We start from the raw sequence: 20,602 nt of genomic DNA, 5'->3' as shown, positions 1-20,602 counted from the left end.
TTTTAGGAAGAAAAAAGTAGACAGTATCAAGAAAGACAGCAAAAGAAATATATTTAAAAGAAATGGATAATATATTTGGGTCTGCATACTTTAAATGTTTTTTTTTTGTGTGTGATGGCATTTAAGGATTAAAGAGTATCATAGATATTCACTAACTTACCACTTCTGTTATTTTTGTGCACATAAATAAAATTGACATTACTTTTTGCTCTCGCGGAGCATGTTCAATAATACCAATACCATTTTCCTTTTGTCCAGATGCTGGCTTTGTTGCTCCTTCCTATTTAAAAAAAAAAAAAAATCCCAACTTCAGAAAACATTGCATTTATTCCCTCACTCACTCACTCAATTAGTCTATAAGACAATGAACGTTACTCTGTCTATCAAATCACAGGCACTATTCTGGCAGAAGCTGATAATATAAAAAAACAGTGGATTTTGCCCTAGATTCAAGAGGAGTTTGAGATGTATGAAAGAGAGATGGAAAAGAATAATTCACTGATTCTACAATTAAAGTGAATAAAGGACAGTAAGGGCACAAAGGAGAGAGCAGTGAGTTCTCCCTGGGAAGATCAGGAAATACTGCAAAGATATATGGCCACATTGTGAAAGATAGAAAAAGTGCTGAGAATGGGTGTGAAGCATTTCAAGACAGGGCAATGTGAGAAAAAGGATGAGTATTTGTAAAGTATATGAAAATGGTAGAATTAAATAATGAAATTCTATACAGAACTCAGAAATTTTGAAAATGAGAATAAGAGGAGGAAAAATACAGTTCAATTTTTTCAACTATACTTTTAAAAATTTGAAGAATGTGAGATATAATAGTACTAATATATGAAAATATTTATTTCTGGAATATTATCATAACATACACTTTTAAATTGAATAAAAAGATTTAATTCTAAAGTACCAATTCAAGATGCTGCAAGAAGACTATTTTTAAAATTAATCTTAAGTTCCATCTGGATCTCTCCCTTGACCCAGTAATCATTCAACAAGAGATTGTTTAATTTCCATGACCTTGTGAAGCAGTGTTTCTGTTGGAATTGATCTCTAGTTTTATACCACTATGATCTGACAAGATACATGGTACAATTTCTATGTTTTTAAATTTGTTGAGGTCTGATTTGTGGCCTAGGATTTGATCAATTTTGGAGAAAGTTCCATGAGATGATGAGAAGAATGTATATTCAGCTTTATTTGGGTGGAATATTCTGTAGATGTGTGTTAGACCCATTCGTTCTAGAGCTTTGTTTAAGTCCATGATTTCTTTGCTTACTTTTTGTTTGGGAATCTGTCCAATTCAGTCAGTGGGGTACTGAAATCTCCTCCTAATATGGAATTACTGTTTATCATGCTATTTAGATCAAACAGGGTTTGCTTTATGTATCTGGGTGCTCCTGTGTTCGGTGCATAAATATTAAGAATTGTTAAGCCTTCTTGTTGGATTTTTCCTTTCACCATGATTTTGTGACCATCTTTGTCTTTCTTTAGTCTTGCTATTTTAAAATTTATGCTGTCTGAAATCAGAATCACCATGGCCTCTCTCTTTTGGTTTCCATTTGCTTGGAAGTTTGTTTTCCAGCCCTTGACTTTGGGTCTGAAAGTATCTTCAAACTTTACTACAAGGCTATAGTAACCAAAACACCATGGTATAGGCACAAGAATACAGATATAGAATTTTGGAGTAGGACAGAGATCCCAGACATAAAACCATCCTCACATTGTCATGAAATCTTCAACAAAGCAGACAAAAGCATACATATGGGAAAAGAATCTCTATTCCACAAGTTGTGCTGGGAACACTGGATGTCCATGTGCAGAAGATTTAAACTGCATCCCCACCTCTCACCTCTCACAAAAATCAACATACGATGGATAACGGACTCAAACCTGAGGCACGAAACCTTAAGAATTCTGGAAGAAAATGTTGGGAAGAGTCTTTTAGACATCCACCTAGGCAAAGAATTTATGAAGAAGACCCCCAAAGCAATCAGAGCAGCAACAAAAATAAACAAATGGGACCTGATCAAATTACAAAGCTTCTGCACAGCCAAGGAAACTATCATTACAGCAAACAGACAAACTGCAGAATGGGAGAAAATATTTGCTTTCTACACATCTGATAAAGGGCTGATAACAAGAATCTATATAGAACTTAAGAATATCAACAAGAAAAAGTCAAATAGCCCCATCAATAAATGTACAAAGGACATGAACAGCAACTTTTCAAAAGAAGACAGATTAATGGCCACCAAACATATAAAAAAGTTCTCAACATCTCTAATCATTAGGGAAATGCAAATCAAAACTACAATGTGACATCACCTAACTCCAGTGAGAATGGCCTCTATTAAAAAGGCCCAAAATAACAAATGCTGGCATGGATACGAGAGATTGCGACACTCTTATACTGCTGGTGGGACTACAAATTAGTACAACCCATGTGGAAAGTAATTTGGAGATACCTCAAAGAGCTAAAAATAGAGATATCATTTGATCCCGCAATCCCACTACTAGGCATCTATCCAAAGGAAGAGAATAAAGACATTTGCAATCAAATGTTTATAGCAGCACAATTCACTTTTCCAAAGCTATGGAAACAACCCAAGTGCCCATCAATACATGAGTGGATTAATAAAATGATATATGTATACCGTGGAATAATACTCAACTACAAAAAAGAACAGTGATCTAGTACTTCTTATGTGATCCTAGATAGAGATTGAGACCATCCTTTTAAGTAAGGTATCAGAAGGATGAAAAAACATGCACCACATATACTCACTATCAAATTGGTACTAACTGATAAACACTAAGGTGCTCATAGGGTAGTAATACTCACTGGGTGCTGGTCAAGTTGGGGGGTGGAGGACTGAGGGGAGTAAACCCACAGTTAATGGAAATGGGGAACACTGTATGTGGGAAGGACACTCTTATAGCCCTAGCTAGGGTGAGGCAAACAATATTTCATGTAACCAAAATGTTTGCACCCCCAAAATATCCTGAATTAAAAAAATTAAAATAAAAAAAGGAATGACACTAAAAAAAATAAAATTAATCTTAAAATTTTAAACTGTAGAAGAGAAATGCTTATGTGATGCAGAATTATGATGTATTTCTAAGTACTATGATCATGTAAGAAAGAAACATAAAGCCCTCCATTAAATTTCACCTTGTTTTCTTACTCCCATGTAAGCAACATACTCATAGCTCTAATTTCCTATTTCCATCATATAGGACGGTAGTTAAAAATTGGAGAGAGCATCTACTATAAAGAACATAAAGCTATGATTACCCGAATTGAAGATTTAAGAATCTTTAAATACATCTACAATTGTCAAACAGGCCCCAATATTCACATAAGGAGTGGAGAGAGGACTACAAAATCAAGTCTACAGGATTTCTGAGTTTTGCAGATGAAAAAATTTATGTGCAAGATATAACAACTATGAATACTAAACTTAATAAATCTTCCTGAGAATAATATAAAATGTTCCCAATGCTAGAAATATTTTTTAAAAGTAAACAACCATCTTCCAGAGATGAATGTGTATACTCTGTTGACAGTCACCCCTTCTTTATAATGCTATGACAATAAGTAGTTTATTCTAGGGAACAATAATCAATTATGATTGCATTCATGTGATGTATACATATGTGTGTCTGTTATATGTAGAAATTATTGGCACAAGATAAATAACATGTCCAGAAGTAAACAATTGTAGCATTTATTTCTTCAAGAGGGTTGCAGCTCAAAATTTATATTCTTATTTAATGAATACTGATTAAGAACCTCCCTTATATAACCTGAAATTTTAAAAAAGATCAAATAAAATGTTTATTCCTTTCTCTATTTTCAAACAGATCTAAAATGATTGTCAACATTATACCAAACAGTAATACAAATTATTTAAGTAAGTTATGGATAAGCAAAAGATAAGTTATAAACCTTAAAGAAGAAATGAAAGAGTCAAAAATTAATAATTCATAATATCAGATATGGCCTGAAATATATTTCACTTGGCATTATCCAGGAACATAGGTTTTACTCGATTAAATATATTACTTTAATAATTTACTAGATTAAATGTATTACCTTAATAATTTTTTAAAAATGAGGATTCATTTTTTTCCTTTTTACATAGTTTTTATTTGAGCATAATAGATGTACAAATTTTGAAGGGACATAAATTTTGATACATTTCTAGAATCTTGTCAGTGTACTTGAGATATGCATCATGTTAAATAGTATCTGTTCTTTATGGCAGAATCATTTGAATTATTCTCTTATAGCTAGTTTTAAATGTACAATATATTAATTATAGCCACCCTTAACTTTTCGGTTTGTTTTTCATTAAAGCAATCTATAAGTTTTTAAAAGAATATCAGCCTCTTTTTCATTGCCTGTCTTTTCTTGATTTGCATGAAAACAATTTCTAACATACCTTACGATACAGAGTTCCCACTCTCATTTATCTCCACTATTTCTGTTATCTTTTCATAATAATTTGTGTGATCTTGTCTCTCTTAATCAAACTTTGTATTTATCTTGCCCTTCTTCCATGAATTCTTCCCCATCATCCCCCTCTTCATTTCCACATTTCTGAGCTGCTCTTTTGGGTTGCTTTCTAATTCTTTCCTTCTACAATTTCTAACCTAAGAATTGTTTACTCCCCTCAACTTTTACAAATCTCAATCCTGTCCATCCTTCCTTTTGTTATTACATTTGTTTTCTATTATGGCCTTGAGGAGGTCCATTTCTTTACAGTATTTTTGTCAGCATTATGAGGATGGGGGTACATAAATATATGGGGGAGAAAAGTTTTTCAAATAATAACTTACCTTTGTAAGACCACAGTTTTCCAATGACCCGGAGGAAGGTTTCCGCTGAGGCTCAGGTGGTGGAAAGGAAGGATTTAAAAAGCCCTGGACTTTGCCTGATGTTGTGGGAAAGCATTCAAACAGATCTTCCTTTGGATGATCAGAAATCTTGTCCTCAAACACGTTTCCCTTACCTGTTCTCACAGTAGCATATTTTGCTTCTACTACAGTAAAAAGAAAGTAAATAATATATAAAGATATTTGTAATGAAGAATCAGTGGATAACACAAAAATAGGCAATCTTTAAAGAGCTTACAATTTTTCCTGGATTGCTGAGAAGCAGTAGTTAAGTTTGTTAAGTTTGGTTCAGAAACATCCTAGAACAAAAAACAATAGCTTTAAGGATAACAAGTATCAAAGTGGTAAAATAATTATAATATTCACCATTACCATATGACCTAATGCAAAGAAAAGAGGTTTTGGAGTAGATTCAACCTCAATTCTGTCATTTACTAATTTACATCTTCTCATGGGGTGAAGATTAGGAGAGATGGTACAGATGTCCTAAGAATGTTACTCCCTTTGCCCATAATCAATTATTCTACAAATGCTATAATATCCATTAGATTATATTCTTAGCCAAAATAGCCTGAGACAAAAATGGACCTAGTCAGCTTACAGGATTATTAAAGTAACTATCATTAAGATACTTAAATTAATCAATTTTGTGTTACATTGTGAAATGTGTTTGCATGATTTACATTTGGATTAACTATCTCTTGCCAGGAAAATGGGAGAGTTTAGGTTTTAGTAATAACTTATTTTAATGGGTTGGCTTTGCAAATATTATCAATCACTTCTATTATGTTTGTCAAAATTCTAAAGATAAATTATTGTATAGATTCAGGTTCTCCCAAGAAAGACAGAAAACAATAATAAACCTTGTGGGGCAATCATTGAAGAATGAAAGCCACAAAGAGCTACTCAGTAGAAAGCTTTCACTAAATACGATGACAATGAAGACAAAGAGGCACTGACAGGGTACACACTGAGGAAATGCATTGTGCAAGGAAATATTTAGATTGGGGAAAAGCATTTTTGCAAGGTGGAAGAGGAGGATGAAACAAACAAACAAAAAGAGACATGACCACTCCACCTAATATGTGATTAAACCATGGAAGAAAAGGAAAAATATTCTGTATGATAAGGTACATGGAGAAATATGAGAATAAAACAGAGACTTTAGTTTACAGTATATCCATGATAAAACTGATAATTGATTAATATTTACTCTACAATTTACTTTCCTATATTCTTCTATAGGAAAGAATTTAATTTAATTACCATAAAACAATAAATTATTGAAACATAATCATCTTCCACTATGTGGAAGCTGTGACACTATTGCTACAGAGATAAAAAAATCAGAAAAAGAAATATTCCATCTCTTTTGTACTTGGAGAAAAAATTGGTAATTAGAATTATAAAGATTCATGTATTGCTTAAAAAGACATTTTTTAATAGAACTTCGGTTGAAGATAAGGAACACTTAAGAAATTTTAATCTGAAATCCTAATCTAAACTTCTAGTTGGATGATACTAGAAAAGATACCATAATTCTCTTTCCTACTTATGATATGTTGCTAATTTGTTCATTTTTATGAAATATTTTCTCATAATAACTCTCCTGAAGTTATACATTCTAATTACTAAATGGGAACATAAATTTAAATTATATTTTAAAAATTCAATAGATTTAATTATTAATTATATTATGGATATTGTTACTTTTAACATTTCATTATAACCTTAATATTCTAACATTTCTTTCCACTAAAATTCATTTATCTATTCATTTATTCCCATTGAAATATATTAAAATGCTTTATACATGCCAGATTACATTCTCTGTACTCTAACACACACACAAATATGTTTCCTAACCTGTAGTAACTCATAGTAATACAGGAGTCATAAAATTATTATTTAAATAACTAGGAAAAACATGGAGTGGATATAGCTTAGATGGCTGAGTAGAGACATCAGAAGCCAGATCATCTCAGAAAGAAGAGAAAGTTTCAGATGAAATCCTAGCCCAGGTGTAATTCTGAAGAAAGAGTGCCAGAATCTGCCAGAGACACCAAGGAAAGAAGTCACAGGAAATAACAAGAAGGAACAAGATTTTAGAAGAAATGAACCCCCAGGGAATTAGTGGCCCCATGGAAAAGGTAGGTGGGTGTGTTTGATTTTCCTCCTTTCACACCTCTGGCAGTCCTAAGGCTCCAAACTATTGAGTAGACACTGTAGCCTCATAGGCCCAGCACTGCTGCCCTCAGTGAACTGAGAGCTTCTTGACAATACAGCACCAGGCTTCTAGCCCACTGGTTATCACTCACGCTTACCACAGACCCAAGTTGAGGCAGCAGTTGTCATACTGCTTTTCCAGCTATTGTGTGCCTTTGCCCTGCCCAGGGGAATTCAGCATTTTACATTTCTTGACCCTGGAACCCACACAAATATTCTCTAATGCTCAGTCAGATTGCAGTAGCCACAGGGCACTGGTAGGTCTTAGGGGAACTGTGTGATCCCAGAGCTTGGACATACACGGTGGGCTCCCTTCAAGTAAGAAGAGAGTGCATCCCCTGCAGGGTACACCTTGGGAAAAAGAAGACCAGAGTGCCAGCTCTCCTTCATTCAGACTCTTCTCCCCTGACTCACAGCACTGGACCTGCTCTACAGAAAATGCCCAAAAGTGCTCTAAAAATCAGAGTACAGTCAAACTCTACAGTGTAAAAATAAGTAGAAGTTAAAACTCACAATTCTTACAAAATAGTAAATTAAGTGAGAATACAAAGCTACCGGTAAAAATCAACAAGACTGAAACAGTATTTCACTAATCAATATTAACATTCAAAGTAAACCTTCTAAATATCCCACTGCAATGTATCAATTCGTGGCATGGATAAAAAAAACAAAACCCAAAAATATCATGTCTCAAAAAAATACATTTAATTCATAAAGATTCTCACAGAATCAACGTGAAGGTCTGGAAAAAATATTCGATGCAAATGGATATAAAAAGCAAGCAAGAGTAGTTAATCTTATACCAGGTAAAATAGACTCTAAAGCAACAATAATGACAATACCAAGATGGCTATTATATAATGATTAAGAGATCAATTCAATAAGAAGATTTAACTAATCTAAATATATATGTACTTAACACCAGAGCTCCCCAATTCATAAAACAAATGCTACTACAGCCAGGAAAAGAAATCAATAGGGGCATAATTATACTGGGGGACCCTAACACTCTACTGACAGAACTAGATAAATCACTGAGGCAGAAAATCAACAAGGAAACAATGGATTTAAGATGGTAGAACACATGCACCTAAGAGACATTTGCAGAATATACTGCCAAAAAAACTGCAGAATGCACATTCTTCTCATCAGCACATGGAACATTCTCCAAGACAGAACTTATTCTAAACCACAAAACACATCTCAGAAAAGTTTTAAAAAATCAAGATCATATCATGTATTTATTGTCTCATACTACAGTGGAATAAAATGAGAAACAATTCCAAGAGGAACTCTCAAAATTGTACAAATATATAGAAATTAAACCACTTCCTGTGAAATGATCTTTGGGACAAAGATGAAAACACGACAGAAATGAAAAAATATTTTTCGATTGAATGACAATGGCAACAAAAGCTATAAAATTTTCTAAAATGCAGAAAAAGTAATAACAAGAGGGAAGTTTATAAGAGCAGAAAATATCTACATGAGGAAGACAACAAATTAATAACCCACTATCACACCGCAGGAAACTAGAAAAAATGAAAACAAACCAATGCCAAATCTAGCAGGAGACAAGAAATAACAAATAGCCAAGCAAAACTAAACAAAAGTAAAACCAAAAAGAAAATACAAAATGTCAATGAAATGCAAAATTCGTTCTTTGAAAAGATATAACCATTGACAGACCATGAGCCAGATTAGTCAAGAAAAGAGATGATTCAAATAAACTCAATCCAAAATGGAAAATGAGACGTATTTTAAAACAAAATCTGAGATTACTACAAACACCTCTATGCACACCAACTAGAACATCTAGAGGAAGTGGACACATTTTTTGGAAAAATGCAAAGTCCCCTGCTTGAATCAGGATAAAATAGAAATCCTGGATGGACCAATAATGAGTAATAACATTGAGTCATTAACAAGAAAACTCCCATGGAAAAAAAAAAAAAAGCCTAGGCTGAGATGGATTCACAGGTATATTTTACAAGAGCTACAGAAAAGAACTTGTACTATTCTACAGAAATTGTGCTACAACAAGGAGGGAATCCTCCCTTACTCACCTGTCAAAACCAATATCATCCTGATAACAGAGCCAGGTAAGGACACAACAACAAAAAAAGAAAACTATAGGCCAATGTCCTTGATGAAAATAGATTTAAAAATTCCTCAAAAACAAACAAACAAACAAGCAAAACCTAGCAAAAAACACTTCAACAATATAATTCACCATGATCAAGTGGGTTTCACCTGAAAGAGGCAAATGTGGTTGAACATACAAAAGTCCATAACTGTAATTCACCACATGAAAAGAATTAAAAACAAAACCAAAGCCTAATCTCAATACATGCAGAAAAAACATCCAACAAAATCCAATACCCCTTTCATGACAAAAACCCCCAAGACACTAGGCATAGGAAGAACATGCCTCAAAATAGTGAAAACCATATATAAAAAACTCACTGCCAACATCATACTGAATGGGGGACATCTGAAAGCATTCCCTTGAAGAATTGGAACGGACAAGGATGCCCACTTTCACCACTTCAATTTAAGACACCACTGGAAGTCCTAGCCAGAACAATGAGGAAAAAGAGAGATAAAGCGCATACAAATTAGAAAAAATTGAAGTCGAACTATCCTTGTTGGTTCAGGATATGATCTTATACAAAGAAAAACATAAAGACACCTCCAAGACATTCCTGAAATTGATAAATAAATTCAGTAAAGTCTCAGGTTACAAATTCCATGTATACACATCACTAGCATTTCTATGCATTAACAACAAACAAGGTAAGAATAATATCAGCAACACAATCTCATTTATAACAGCTTCCAAATAAACAAACAAATAAATAAATTATCTGGGAATATACTTAACCAAGATTGTGAATCATCTCCACAAGAAGAACTACAAAATACTACTTTAAAAATGTCCTAGATGATACAAAAAATTGGGAAAGTATCTCAGGATTATGGATTAGAAGAATAAATGTTGTGAAAATGGCCACATTGGCAAAGTAATCTACGGATGCAATGCAATTTATACCAAAACACCCATGTCACTTTTTTCACAGAATTAGAAAAAACAAACCAAAAAAATCATATGATACCAGAAAAGAGTACGAACAGCCAAAGCAATGTTAAGGAAAAAAGAAATCAGGTGGCATCGCATTACATGATGTTAATTTACACTATAAGGCAATATTAACCAATAAATCACACTACTAAAATAAAAGTAGATACATACACAAATAGAACAAAATAGAGAACCCAGGAATAAAGCCAAATACCTACAACCAACTGATCATTCACCAAGGAGACAAAACCATAGATTAGGGAAAGGAAACCCTATTCAATAAATAGTGCTAGGAAAATTGGATATTCATATACAGAAGAAAAAAACTTGATTTCAATCTCTCACCATATACAAAAATTAAATCAAGATGGATTTAAGACTTAAATGTAAGACCTGAAACCATAAAAAAAAATTTAGAAAAAAAACACTAGAAAAAACTATCCTCAACATAGGGTTAGGTAAAGAATTCATGTCTATGACCCAAAAAGCAAATACAATACAATCAAAAATAAATAAATTGAAATTAAGTTAACTAAAATGCTTTTACATAGCAAAAGATGTAATCAACAGGGTAAAAAACCTACAGAAAGTATGCACAAGCTCCGTATCTGAAAAAGGCCTAATACCCAGAATCTATAAATAACTCAAATCAACACGAAAAAAGAAACAAAACCATCAAAAGTAGGCAAAATAAATGAACATTTTTCCAAAGAAAAGAAACAAATGACTAATAAACATATGAAAACATATCACTATTCATTGTACATCACTATTCATGAGAGAAATGCAAATCGAAACCACAATGCGATACCACCTTACCCCTGTCAGAATAGTTGTTATTAAAAAGTCAAAACCAATAGATGCTAGTGGGGATGTGGTGAAAAGAAGAGGCTTATACACTTTTGGTAGGAGAATAAATTACAACAATCTCTATGGAAACTATATGGAGATTTCTCAAAGAACTAAAAGTAGACATACCATTGGATTCATCAATATCACAACTGGTGATCTACCCAAAGGAAAAGAAGTCATATTATAAAAAGGACACCTGTAGGAGATCTGAGAAGAGCAAGATGACCAAACAGAAACCTGCAACAATCATCCCTCCACATGAACACCAAATACAACAACTAGACACGCAAGGAAGCACCTTCAGGAAAACCAAAAATCACGTGAGTGATCTCAGTACCAGGTTTCACATTCAATCAATGAAAGAGGCATTGACTGGGGCAGTAAAGAGCCTTGCACACTATCCCTCCTCCATCCACAGGCAGTGCCACACCAGCACATCAAGCAAAGAGAATACATTTCCCTGAGTCAGAGAGAATGAAGTGATTGTGGGACTTTGTATTGAATTTCTGAGGAACATAGCACAGGTCAGAATACTGCCAGTGCCCACAGAGGGAGCATTTGGACCCACCCAGCCAAAGAGAAATTCTCTGTCCTGAAACCTTAGTTCTGACTACGTCCATCAACTGGCTGAGAAAAAGCAGCCTGGGGCCTGAAATACATTCATAAGGCAGTGATTTCACAAAGGACACCATCCTTGGGTAGTTCCTGTGCCTGTGCTGGCTCCGATCCAGTGGGCTTGAGGTACACATGACCCAGAGATACACTAATGGTGGTGGCCAAGACAGTGCTTATGTCACCCTTCCCACAAACACCGGCAGTGCAGCTCAGGGAGAGTCTTCTTCCATTTGAGGAAAGGAAAGGAAAAAATTCAGAAGACTTTGTTTTGCAACTTGTATGCCAACAGCAAAATAAAGTACATAGCAGACTCCTAAGGCCCTGGATTTAAGAACATAGTCCATGAATTACACTCCTAGAATCACCTTGAGCCAGAAAGATACGCTCTGCTATTAAAGGAAAGACCCAGTCCTGGCAGGATTCACAACTTGCTGACTAAAGAGCCCCTGGGCTAGCATAAACATCAGAGGGAGCCAGGCAACAGTCACCAAGGGCTTTTGTTGAGATTGGCTGGGTTCCAGTGTGACCTAAGCAAAGTCTTAGCTATGGTGACCATGAGGGAGTGCCCACATTGCTCCTCCCCCAACTCCACCAACTCAATACACAGAGTGAGGAAAGAGAATGAGAAATTTTCCTTGTAATCCAGGAAATTCTCCTATATCATTCCCAACTCCACCAAGCCAGTACTACAAGGATCTAGCAATCGTCATATCATTACTGGACGTGGGATTCCCCCTGTGCTGATTCACCTGTAGTAACCAACAAGTTACTTAACAACACTCAATTTCCTTTGAATATCTGGAAAGCCTTCCCAAGAAGGTCATGTTAAATGGAGCCCAGATCAAGAAGTTTAAAATAAATAACTGCAAGATGGTGAACCAGAGGCACCACTAGCCAGAGCATCTCTGTAAGAAGGAGGAGCTTTAGATGAAAGAGAAAGAACAAACAGACAAACGAACACAGATTGAGTGACAGTCTAAAGGAAGGGTTCCTGAACCTACAGGAGACTCCACAGGAAGAGGCTGCAAAACACAACTGGAAGGAGAACGGCATCAGTGGGGATTAAGCCATGAGAGGCTTGGAAACCTACAAGAAGGGTAGGTGGAGGAGGAGTTAACATCCCCCTCCCTCACATCTCAGACTGTCGGTGGGCTCCAGAGCTGCTGGAGCATCCTTCTGCCCACCTAAGCCCAGAGAATGTTGCCACCAGTGAGAAAGGAGCTTCTTAAAAACAGGAAACCAGGCTCCCAGCCTCCCTGGACACCTCCCGCCCTGCTGGGAGTCAGCTATTCTCCAAGAAATACAGGTTCCAAGCAGGATCCTCGCAAGACATTTGGAAATAATAGCGACAGAGACAAAGTGTAGTTTAAAATGATGGGGGAGGCAGAGGTCCTCCAGCATTCCCGTGAGCCAAGAGTCACTGAGTGAAATCCTGCATCAGTATTTATTGGCACAGCAATTAGCTGTTAGCGGTTACAGATTTATGTGTACAGATCATTCATTTAGGTTTAAAGGCTCCCCAAAGGTTTCAAGAGATCCTTTAATTAATTATATCTACGTGAGCAAATGGTTACAAAATTTTTCTCAGATAAACTTCTTAAGCACTAAGTTAAGAATAGACCTACCTGTGTATACAAGTTAAAGATAAAATTACCAATTAGCAATAAAGCTAAAACAGAAATATAGAGACCATGTATTTCTTTATCTAGTTTGTCATTAACTGAGACATGTGGTCAAGAGCGAAGCAGGAACTGTCCATGAGGCTAATTAGCTTTAGCTACAGGTGCCTGCTGGGCTGGCATCCTTTGATCACTTCCTTAACCTGTGACCCTATGCCGAGCTCCGCCTTACACAAGCTCCAGGTGCTGGCCTGCAGGCCTCGAGACAGGCATAGCCTTGCAGTCGTCCCTGGACAGTGGAATGCCTCCCCTGTTGCTAAGCAGCTTCTGGTATGTGAACTAATATGCTCAGTTTCCTTCAAGCAAAGCCCTGAAAAACTCCTGCAACTTTCCATGTCTCTTAATTCTGTATTCCAACAACACCCCACAAATCTGAGCTGGACAGCAGGTATCATATTTCTTCTCTACCATCAGACACCTTTGTCCTCCCTAGGGGGCTTCAACCCCTCAGGTTCCATATTACTCACCCCCACATAGACATTGCTCAACTTTGTCCCAGACTACAGGAGCCACAGGGGTCCTGTGGGTCCCAGGTGATCTGCATGAATCTGCAACCCCATCATTCTGGACAGACTGCCTCCTGGAGAGAGGGCTGGAGATGACCACAGTGGATTTTCCTCCAGCCAAACTCTTCTTCTCTCCTTTCCCTCCCCAACCCATCGCTGCCAAGAGAAACAATTGGGCGACCACATGGAGGCCTCTACAGGAAACAGGGTTCACACTTTTCCTTATTGGTCCTGCAGTAGACAGAGGGGTAACACAGACCATGAGCTCCCTGTCTGCTAGCCATCCCTGGTGATATTTTCCCAGCAACTCCAGTAAAGCATGGAACTACCAAAGGTGGGGGGACATATAATCAGCTTGGGTACCCCATGGATGACTTGGGAACAGCATCCATATCCCTGGTATGGTCAAGAACTGGATACCAGGGATGGGCCCACACGCCAGATCATGTATGCCCAGGTCTCAATCGTATTGCCCGGAGGCACAGAAGAAATATTTGTGAATAAGTGTCATGAAATGTGGGTGCCTGCAGGGACAGACAAAGAGGAGAGTGCAGTGGGGGTCCTAGATGTAGTGTGCTCTAAGGGCAACCCTTCTTACATGGGAGGACCGCACTTCTAGCTGAGGCCAGGATTCTGGGAAGGAAACATCCTGGCTTGCACAACAGTTGTAGGGGACCTTGGCTGGTTTGAGGGCCTAATGGCAGAGGCCTGGGAGAAACCATGTAATAAAGGAGGGTGGAAAGGAGTGAGGCATGCTCTAGACTGCCAGATTGAGGGACTCAGATAGCACTGCCTCCTCACACAGACTTTCTGGTTGAATGGGGCTACTTCAGCCCCTCCCTGGCAGCTTTGTCCAGAGGTAGGGAGCAGATCTTCAACCCCTGTTAATAGCATTTTTCATCTTGATGGCAAGTTCACCACCCAAGCCAAACATGCCCAGCCTCAGTCCCCCACCCACAACTGCTGTGGTGGAAAGTAAGGGCACACTTGGAAGTCCCAGGGTTCATCCAACCACTGGGGGCCAGAGAGTGCTTTTCTTGAGGGACTAGACCTGGGCACATGACCCCCCCAAAAAAGCATTGCAGCTTGTTCCTTCTGGCAAGCACCAATTACTAACAGTGAAGTCAATTTGTACATCTTTTTACTGCATTTACTGACTCATCATATGGGCTGTAATTGATGCTCACCTCCAAGCACCACCTACTGGTTCAGAGAATAAACTGGGCATGTCATTCTCTAAACAAAAGAAAATCCAAAAGTAAGAAGCAGTATCTGCTCCAGATGAGAAGGAATATGAGACAGAACTCCAGAAGTATGAAGAATCAAAGCAAAAGGACACCCCCAAAAGGGGACACCACATCTCTGGCAATGGGTAACAACCAAAACCAGAATATTGAAATGACACATAAAGAATTTTGAACATGGATTAAAAGGAAGCTCAATGAAATACAGGATAACAAGGAAACCCAACACAAAGAAAGGACCAAAACAATGCAAAAAATGAATTAAAAAAACACCAAAGAGACTGAAATATTAAAGAAAAAAATCAAACAGAATTTCTGGAAATGAAAAAATCATTCAAGGAATTACAAAACACAGTGGAAGACCTTAAGAATAGGTTAGATCAGGCAGAGGAAAGATTCTCAGTACTTGAAGACAACACTAGTTAATTGAACAAGTCAGTCAAGAGATAGAGCAGATAAGCAAGAGGAACAAGCAAAGCCTACAAGAAATATGGGATTCTGTAAAAGGCCTAACATAAGAGTCATAGGAGTCCTTGGGGAGAAAGCCAAAGTAGCTGACTAGAGAAAAAGCTTGCTGGACCATCCCAGCAGAACAGTTGAGGATTGGACTGAGGAGAGCAGAGAGTGATTACCGCTTGGAAGTAGACTTCAGGGATAGATACCACTGGAGTCCAGGAACACCACCAAGAAGAACTGAGCTACTGAGAGAGGAAGATAGAAGGGAGTTATTGGCATGAACTACTTCCAGGGAGTCCTGGAGCCCAGGGAAATGGTAAGGGTTTTGTTTTCCCCTCCCCCACCCAGAGGCCTCAGGGCAGCAATGAGATGCAGGGTTCTCATCCATTAGGGGAGGGCCAGAAGGACAAGGGAGTTGGCATCGCTGCATTCAGATGCCATCTCCTATGCACTCCCCGACTCCTGGCATCACAGGTAGTAATTTTGGCTCAAGCAACTCCTAGCCATGTGGCTGCACCCACCTCATAGTAACCACCAAAGCACCTTGTACTGAGTGACTTGGTTCCACACAACAACACACTCCCAGCTGAGCCTGCCTTGGGCCAGGGAAGCGCACTCCCAGAACCCATGCCAAGCTGAGCCTGCCTGGGTCAGCAGAGCTGCCACCAGGGCTCAGAGAGGCAGACAGACAGGTGTCACTCCAAACTTCAGAGTGGTGCAGGAAGTCCACAGCCCCTTCCCCAAACCATAGCAGCCCTGGAGTTCTCTGTGCTCAGTAACATGCTTCAGTGCCAGGGGCACTTTTCCACCCACAGCCCTCAGTTTGTGATCTTGCTGCCTACAGGTGCTTGGTGTGTTCAGCTGCTCATTGTGCAGACAGAAGGGCAGGGGCCATGGGGGAGAGATCCAGTTCTAAGTTCAGGTGGCAAGTGAGAACCCATCCCCATTGGGAGGGTGTGGAGAGCACAAGAGAGCAGGGTTCTATGGGAGAGCCCAATGCCCCCTTCCCCACTGAGAAGTGCCATATTGGAGTTGGCTGTGCCATTGGGACTCAATTTGCATAAGTACTGGTTCCTATGGAAACCAAATGCCTTAGTGCCACAGGCTGAATCAGAGCAACCGTCCCTATCCCCACTCACTTTAATAGAGAGTTAAGCTTGAACCAAAATTTCCTTTAGCTGCCATTATTCTCCCAGTGGGAGCATCACTTTAGTGGTGACTTTGGGGGGTAGAGAGGCCCACCCACCTTGCGTTGGGGCCTAGTGGCAGAAAAGCGGTGTACAATTGGAGATCCCCCTATCTGCCAGTGACGTGCAGAGACACATGCCAACAGGCCAGATACACAAACAGTGGGGAAGCTTGAGAGCCCACCTTGGGTGAAGAGGAAACAAAAGTGGACCAATCAGAGGGGAAAGTGACCAGGTTTGTGGATAGGAATGGAAAATCTGGCCAGAGGCCTCAGCAATCACATGAGTAGGCACCTGCCATCAGGAGCAGCCCTCTAATCTTCCAGAGACCACTCTCAACTCTGTATCAGTGGCTCCCCCTAATGGCCAGATAAGCAACCTCTGAGCCCCATGGAAGCCCACACAACCAGGCTATTGCACCCCAGCTGTGATCCATCTTGCTCCGCCCCCTACTAAAGGAGGGAGCAGGGTCCAAGCAACAAATAGAAGCTAACGGCCCTCCCAAAGCTTAAGGCATTCGTATACCCCACCTGGTGAACCAGAGCCTACCATGGGCACAAAGGATTACCTCAGTAACTGGCTCCTCCACACAAACTAAAAGCAATGACAGCAGGAACAACCCCATAGCTAAACACAGTTCCCTCCGTCTCAAGCTAGTAAGGAGCAGTGGATTCGTACCCACAAGTACAGTCCACAAGCTTGAAGCTTAAGCTGGGGGAACAAACTCCCTACACTCCATTGGGAAGAGGTGAAGAGGAAGACAACAGGTCAGAGGTAACAACAAAGGTTTCATCAAACTTATGTAGAATGGTTTTCTCTGACCAATTTTCTATTATAAAGTCATATGTAAACCACTGCTAAATTTTAAGAGAAAATACTATACAAAAGGAGATTCAGAGTAGTAAAATAAATTTCACAAGAAACCACTTTACCTTGGTATCGACACTGCTTAAATCATCAATAGTCGGGTAGGTGGACATCCTTTAGAGAAAAAATATACAACAAAAATAAATGAGGTTATCTCCTTAAAATAAAAACATCTACAGGGTTCTATCTAGGTGCACCCACTCAGAAAAAATAAAACAACATGAAAGGTCAGCTATCTAGATATTAAATGATGTTTCTTGATATAATTATTAGTAAAATTTGGTCTCTGTTTTAAGAAATATTCTAGTTACTTACCTCTGTCTCCACCTCTCACAGTCTATGAAGTAGTCAATGAAGAATTACTTTTAGCTTCATAACAGATATCGACCACCAATATATTAGCAAATCCCAAGTATAATATGTCTTCACAAATTGTCTGTTCACTTAGTCACTGACATGACTTTTGTTACCTGAATTGGAAGAAACCTGATAACCTAAAACAAGGTAGAAAAATATGCTGTCCCTTCTCCATTACATGTCTCTGTTTCAAAGACTAATCTGTATAACTCAGAAAATCGGGAGGCTTGCTTCTTCAGGAAGGAAAGCACCTAAGAAGGCCCTATATCTCCCCTTTACTCTAAAACCATACAGGTAGTTCCAGGAAACATCTGAAATGTTTGAAGGACAAATGTACAAAAGTAAAAAAAAATTATATGTTGTTATTGGGGATATTCTTCCAAGAAAAAGTACAAAATTAAAAATTATATTACCCGATTATTTTGCCCATACAGGTCATTCCTTATTCAGGTCTATATAAACTAGCAATCCCTTAAAAACGTTCATAGACACTCAGATACTCAAGGAGAGAGACTACTGGAAAAGGAGAATCCTGGTAGTCATACTTCTATTTCCCAAAGTACTATCTAAGTACCTTCTTATGGGCTCCTGATTCCAGATCCTTCTTCTGGAGGACTCCATGGCAGTCTTCAAACTTTTAATCTTCAGTCTAATACAGCACAGGTTCCTGAAAAATAGGCTCAAATGACCAAGAGCAGAAACCCTCTATTTCCCTCATCCTGATAAGAAGGCTAAACGAGTCTCAGTCATCCTCTCCCAGGATAGGCACATTACCAGCTACCCCAGCTCCATGACTGATTTCCCAGCAAATCTTACCCCGTCTCTACTCTACATGTACATGGGAAAGACATCATTGAACTGGGAAAGAAGTCAGAGGTGAGGGGACACGTGCCATGGGCCACAGACCTATGTAATTCAGCAACCGCTAGCCCCCTAGTACTCAAGGGGCTCTAAGCCACCCCTGTGTAGGTTGGAGTGGAAGTAGATGATACCACATTCCTATCTGCTACAGAGACTCTTCCCAGTGGCTCAAATTCTTTTAACATCTTTTGACAGAAATTTCAAGTTTGCCAGTTCCTCCAATTAAACAAACAAAAACACAGCAACCTGTTCAGAACTCCCTCAAACCTTCTATTTTAATGTGCCTTTCTAGATAAATCCCAACATCCTTTTGATTCATTCATATGATTTCTCTTTATCACACTTGTCAGAAGCCCCAATATTCTGATCTCTTTTCTTAAACCTGTATTTCTCTCCAACCCAGCATTGTTCTTCTTCAAAATTGGCCTTCCAATGCTAATTCCACTCTTATCCACTGCCACTGGGTTCAGCAGCTAATTTCATTCTTATTCTCTTCCTTTGGGTTCCCTAGATCTACTCTCCATTTCTATTATTAAAACACTCACCTACAAAGATGATGAAAAAGGAACAGTACTGGGCTTGAATGAAGAAACACGAGTTCAAATCTCATTTCTGCCTCTGACTATATTCAAATAAATCACTTAAATATCTTGGGTTTCAATCCTTTGTTATTTACCAAAGTAAAAAGTTTCAGGTATGCTATCTAAACAACTACTTGACCAGGATGTTAAACACAGATTAAAGTACCAGAGGATATTTTTATTAGTCCCTAAGATTCCTTAAAATCATGAATTTCTATGTGCTTTGCATTCTCTGTTTAGAAAAGCAGGGAATATTTAACTGGAAGAAAAAAAAAAACAATAAAAAACCAAGAAATGCAAAGTAGAAAGTAAAAAAATATTAAGACAAAATTACAGAAAATCATGGGAGAAAAAAAAGATTCTAGAAAAAAAAAAAAAACTTTCATGGGATTAGGCAAGGATACCAGCCTAATGGGAAAACTAAACTGGTAAGTCATTAAGTAGAAAAATCAATTAGAAAGAAATTCTAAATAGCTGATAAATAATTAACATAACATAGCCTATATGTAGATAACCTTCACTTAAAGTAAAACAATTCCTCTCTAGGACTTGCCTGGTCTTGCTTATGTAAACCTATGGTCCTACAACCACAGCGAAGTGAGATCTGTCCTAAAACCTTTGATGTTAAAAGGAAGGACCACTGTCATTCTCAAATACATCAGGACATGCTCTTGGAATAACCAGATTTATAAGAAGAACTCTTGATGAGAATTAATATATAACTAAATCTGACTTTCTAAATTGATCTAATTTGTACCTGTACCTTGATACAATACTGCACAGGTTTCTCTTGATCTATGCTACAGGACAAGCAAACACATTTGGGAGCCAGTCAGGCTGATAATCAAACTATGGGATCATGGAGCAATTAATTAACTTGTTGGAACCACAGTTACTTAATCAGTAAAAAGTAATAGCATGGATTCTTTGAGAAGCAGTTGTGATGACTATAGAAGATATGAAATGTTAAGCACATAATGTGATTTGCAGCCCAGAATAGAACCCTGAAAAGTTAGGTTATTTTCTCTGCATTCCCTTAGCTAACATACAATTTTTTAAAATCTGCAAAACCCTACCTGATTGTAGAGTCTTCAGATATTCCATCCACTATTAAAAAAAAGCAAAGTATTTTTAAATCAACAACAGACAAATATAGAATATTAAAAGCATTGAAGAGTATGGTG

The 20,602-nt window shown here is 38.0% G+C and overlaps 1 protein-coding gene across 1 annotated transcript; it reads right to left on the bottom strand.

Annotated features, from left to right (window-relative positions):
- Positions 1–112: 112 nt before the first annotated feature.
- Positions 113–20,514, bottom strand: LOC123629985 (ankyrin repeat domain-containing protein 26-like). The gene is made up of 6 exons (XM_045539325.1): positions 20,495–20,514; positions 18,551–18,643; positions 17,685–17,733; positions 5,144–5,204; positions 4,849–5,051; positions 113–280 (listed from the first exon to the last, which is right to left on the bottom strand). The coding sequence occupies exons 2-6, from the start codon at positions 18,595–18,597 to the stop codon at positions 152–154; spliced, it is 489 nt and encodes a 162-aa protein (XP_045395281.1). The 5' UTR covers positions 18,598–18,643; positions 20,495–20,514; the 3' UTR covers positions 113–151.
- Between the last annotated feature and the right edge of the window lie 88 nt (positions 20,515–20,602).

Source organism: Lemur catta, unplaced genomic scaffold (genome assembly GCF_020740605.2).
Source record: "Lemur catta isolate mLemCat1 unplaced genomic scaffold, mLemCat1.pri scaffold_66_ctg1, whole genome shotgun sequence".
NCBI classification, from domain to species: Eukaryota; Metazoa; Chordata; class Mammalia; order Primates; family Lemuridae; genus Lemur; species Lemur catta.
This window is presented reverse-complemented; position numbering and strand designations above follow the sequence as displayed.